The following is a 4,672-nucleotide window of genomic DNA, read 5'->3' on the forward strand; positions in this document are numbered from 1 at the left end:
TCTGATCACAGCAACCAAATCTAAACAATACCAAGGACATATCTCCACCTTGTTGATTACTTGAATTGCCTTCAAGGAATCAGTTTCTAACATGATGTTTTTACAATTCATGTAGTGTGCTGCCAGGAAACCAGCTTCAATTCCTTTTAGCTCCTGAACTATAACCGATCTTAGATTAGAGTGTCCCATGCAGATAAGTAATTGTACCCCTTCATGGTCCCTTAAGCCTCCACCACAAGCGGCTCCTTTAGCATTTACTGCCCCATCTGTATTTATCTTTTTCGTGCCAAGAGGTGGGTTCACCCATTGTCCTTGTACTGGGGTTTTCTGTTTCAGTAAGAGGTCTATACCGATACTGTTTGTAATATTCCTGGTTTCAGGTGAGTCCTCAGCTTCCTTTATCACTCTTTGAAGGTAATTTCTCATCCTTTCAATAATGTCTCTAGAGAAAGTGTCAGCGGAGTGTAATTTGTTTTTGAACTTCCTGCTGTTTTGTTAATTCCAAATTCCATAGACTGTGGCACAAACAAAGGTTCTGACTATCTCACTAGTCACCCAGTTTTTTTGACTAATCCGCATAATACTCTTCCATTCTAGAGTAGATTCACATATAGTTGCTTGTAACCCCAGTTGTAGCTTTACTGTTGCCCACACCTTACGAGAATAATCACAGTTGAAATAAAGGTGTTTCAAATTTTTTGGATGGGCATCACAGAAACAACACCTTTAGAAGGTGAGAATCATCCTGTGTATCAACCTGTCTTGTGTGGCTAGGCACCCTGCAGGCAGTTGCCAGGTTATGAAAGAGTGCTTTGGAACCGTGTATTTACCCCAAACCAATTTGTACCAATTCACCTTCTCTTTTACCTTTTTTAAAGCCATATATGCAGATTTTGTAGTAAACTTTCCACTACTGGAAGGTGTCCACACAACTTGATCTTTCCCTATGTTGGAATTGATTCTCGTGTGCAAGATGTTCACTTTCAGTTCACCATCTGGTAACTGTGCTACCAACTCATTCCATTTACCATTGGTAATCAATACACTGACTTTGGCGTCATCAGGTATTTCCTACAGCATGTTTCGAGCTTGGTTGTTACGAATCAGCAGTTTTGAGGACATCCAAGGATCATGCCATAAGCTAGTCTCCTCTCCATCTGCTATCAAACATCAAATGAATTTTCTGGAAATCTTTCGGTGATTAAGAATGTAACTCCAAGCCCAAGAACAATCTTGCGGTATCTTCATGGTCCAAAAGTGTTTACTCCTTATTTGATATTCCCAAGTCCACTTTGTCCATAAAGTTTCCTCTTTACTCACCACTTTGAAGACTAGCCCATAATATGCAGCTTTGTTCCACACTCTCAGGTCCATAATGCTTAACACCCCCCCCCCCCCTTTTGATTTGTGTAATCTCAGTTTTGCATGATTGGCCTTATGCATTTTCGCTTGTATGGAAACTCCAGCCCAAAGAAATCAGTTACATAGCTTGGCCACCTTATCAAGTACCCCCATAGGCAAGATAAAGGTCTTAGCTCAATAGATGTGGAATGAAGAAAGGATGGATTGTATTAACTGCAATCTTCTCGCATATGTTAATGCTCTATTTTTCCAATTAGAAATTCTAACAGTGATCCTTTCAATCAAAGGCAGGCAGTCCTTGGAGCTTATTCTTGCAGAGGTAAGTGGTAATCCGAGGTACTTAACAAGAGGAGTAACCTTCTGAATCCCTAGGAAGTTTGCAAGAGAAAGTCCATCATCCTCCGTCATACTACAAGTGAGCATAGAAGTTTTCATGGAGTTAATCTTGAGCCCCGTAAGAGTGGAGAAGTAGTCAATAAAAGACTTTACTGCAGTAATAGATGTTGTGTCCCCTTTACATAAAAGAAAGACATCATCTACAAAACTCAAATGAGTGATGGCAAGTCTTCTACACTTTGAATGTGGGGCAATACTTCGTGAGTTCAAACCCTGCTTTAAGAGACCTCCCAGCAGTTCCATGATCAACACAAATAGGTATGGAGATAATGGGTCTCCTTGCTGAAGCTCTCTCTTACCTTTGAAATAACCTTGTGGGCATCAATTCACCAATATAGAGTAAGTAGGAGAGGTGAAGCACATGGCTAGCCATTTGATGAACTTTGAGGGAAACTCAATGTTTTTAAGGGCTAGAATCAATGTTTCCCAGCTGACCATGTCGTAGGCTTTCTGAATGTCAACTTTGATTGTAGATCTCTGGGGACCATGCTTCCTTGATAGCCTTTGAGGAGCTTATGAGCAAGCAGAAGATTGTCTTGGATACACCTTCCAGGGATAAAGGCCGACTAGTTGAGCTCTACCAAATCTTCCAGGTAAGGTTTCATCCTGTTACTTAAAACCTTGGCAATACATTTGTATGTAACATTACAGCAAGAAATCGGTCTATACTCATCAACCTTGTACATAATAGGTTTCTTTGGAATTAAACATAGAAAAGTAGCATTGGTACCTTTGTGCATGTTGTTATTTCTGAAGATTGAATGGATAGCTATAAGGAAATCACTACCCACTATGTCCCATGTTTTCTTGTAAAAGAAAGCTGTATAACCATCCGGACCTAGAGCTTTAGCATCTTCTATGAAGAAAAGAGCTTTCTTGATCTTGTCATTTGATATATCTTCAGAGAGCATAACTGCAGTCACTTGATCCACCACATTTCTAACAGGAATCTCTTGTAATAAAGTTTTAAAGCACATTGCTTGGGATTGTACTCCCAGAAGACCTTGGTAAAAATGAATGAAGGCTTTAGACACCCTCCATATCAGTCACTGCCCAAATGGAGTTTTTATTCTTCCTTTCCTTGATTGCTTGATGAAAGAATTTGTTTCCTTTATCCCCATAGTCAAGCCAATCATTTTTTGCCCTGGTTTTTAAATCCATAAACTCCATCTCTATCAAGTTACAGATTCTAGCTCTAGCATCTTTTTCCTGGCCAGTTAAAAGAGCATCTTGAGGGTACCGCTGTAGTTTCCTTCGTAACTTGTGCAAATTAGCTCTTGCTACCTCTGTTTTAAGATGAAGGTCTGACATGTGTGTTCTGGCCCATCCACGCAATCTGTTTTTCAGCAGCTTCAACTTATGAACCAGGATATAAAGCGGACTACCAACCACTTCAATATTCCAAACTTGCTGGACAACCTCCTTGAACTCATTGTGTAGTGTCCAGACATTGCAGAAACGAAATGGAACTTTACCCCTTTCTAAATCAACAAGATACACCAGTATGGGTGAGTGGTCTGAAATACCTTTAGTTAAGAATTTAGCTGAGGCATATGCAAACAGTCTAGACCATTCTACATTTACAAGCACTCTATCAATCTTAGACCATTGCTTGTTACTTCCAGGCCCATAGTTTGTCCAAGTGTAAAAACATCCTGAAGCTTTTAAATCATACAACCCTATATCAGCTAGATAGTCCCCAAGAGTTATAGTTTCCCTCGATTGCACTAATTCCCCAATCATTTCATGAGAAAAAAAAACATTGTTAAAATCACCCAGAACACACCATTGTTTTTTTTTCCCAAATTAAGCTAGGGTTAGGCAGACCCTCACCTGCATTGATTTAACTGTTTCGTACATAGATTTGTCCGCTTGCGTCATCATTTACAATACATTGTAATCTATGATCTAAAGGGGGAACAAAATGTACAACAAAACTAGATGCGTCATGAAGAGAAGCTAGATAGTCCACAGCTCGGTTCACTTCTCTATAAGCATGAGAGAAGGATATAAAAGTGAATCTATCTTTTTTCCTCTCTATCGCTTTAAGCATGTCAAGACAGAACCAAGGAGGTTTCTCTATCTTGTTGATTGCATTCACGGCTCTCAATGAGTCAGACTCGACCTCCACTTCCTTGTAGCCTTCATCGAGACATCTTTGCAAGCATATGTCGATAGCTTTGATTTCCTGAAACAACACCGACGACAAGCCTCCACTGCCACTGAACCCAGCTACCACTTGTCCCTCTTTGTCTCTGATAACCCCACCTTGTCCCGCACCATTACTGCTCAGTGCTCCGTCTGTATTTGCTTTCACTCGGTTGCCACTTGGAGGGCTCCAAACACATTCGGTTTGCCTTTGCGTCTTGTATTTGGGTTCAAGGTTGAGTCATTGAAATAGATTCCTTGCGCTGACCGTATCACCTATTTCTGGTCTTAGGACTTGCAAATAATTCCTTGTGTCCCTGACTAGTTTCTCGTATATCCTCCTTGCTGGTTTGGTAGAGTGCTGAAATCTGCGATCGTTCCTTTCCTTCCAGATATAGGCAGCGGCAGCGCAGAAAAAAACCTTGTATACCTCTCCCACATCTGCCTCTTTGCATAGCCGCATAATCGACGACCACTCCCTGTTTGCTGTTATGCTATCTGTGATAATACCAAGAAGTCGCTTGACTCTAGAGATGATCTCCTTGGAATATGGACATTCAAAAAATAGATGTCCTGAGAATTCCCAGCTGTTATTACATGAACAACAAGATGAAGAGAGTAGGATTTTCTTTTGCACCAATCTGTCTTGAGTCGGGAGACTTTGCGAAAACAACTGCCATATAGTGAATGAGTGTCTAGGTAACACCCACTTACCCCAGGCCAGCTTATGCCATCTTTTCTTGTCCTTGACTGGTGAGAAAGCCTG

At 40.8% G+C, this 4,672-nt stretch overlaps 2 protein-coding genes across 2 annotated transcripts; both read right to left on the reverse strand.

The window, feature by feature from the left end:
* Positions 1-2,784: 2,784 nt before the first annotated feature.
* On the reverse strand, positions 2,785-3,501 carry LOC147488242 (uncharacterized). The gene has a single exon (XM_086574318.1). It carries the CDS (start codon positions 3,499-3,501, stop codon positions 2,785-2,787), a length of 717 nt encoding a protein of 238 aa, XP_086430444.1.
* Positions 3,502-3,601: 100 nt separating this feature from the next.
* Positions 3,602-4,369, reverse strand: LOC147488243 (uncharacterized). Its single transcript, XM_086574319.1, has 2 exons — positions 4,175-4,369; positions 3,602-4,123 (listed from the first exon to the last, which is right to left on the reverse strand). Exons 1-2 carry the CDS (start codon positions 4,367-4,369, stop codon positions 3,602-3,604), a joined length of 717 nt encoding a protein of 238 aa, XP_086430445.1.
* Between the last annotated feature and the right edge of the window lie 303 nt (positions 4,370-4,672).

The sequence above is a fragment of the Coptis chinensis genome, chromosome 7, assembly GCF_015680905.1.
Source record: "Coptis chinensis isolate HL-2020 chromosome 7, ASM1568090v1, whole genome shotgun sequence".
Taxonomy (NCBI): Eukaryota; Viridiplantae; Streptophyta; class Magnoliopsida; order Ranunculales; family Ranunculaceae; genus Coptis; species Coptis chinensis.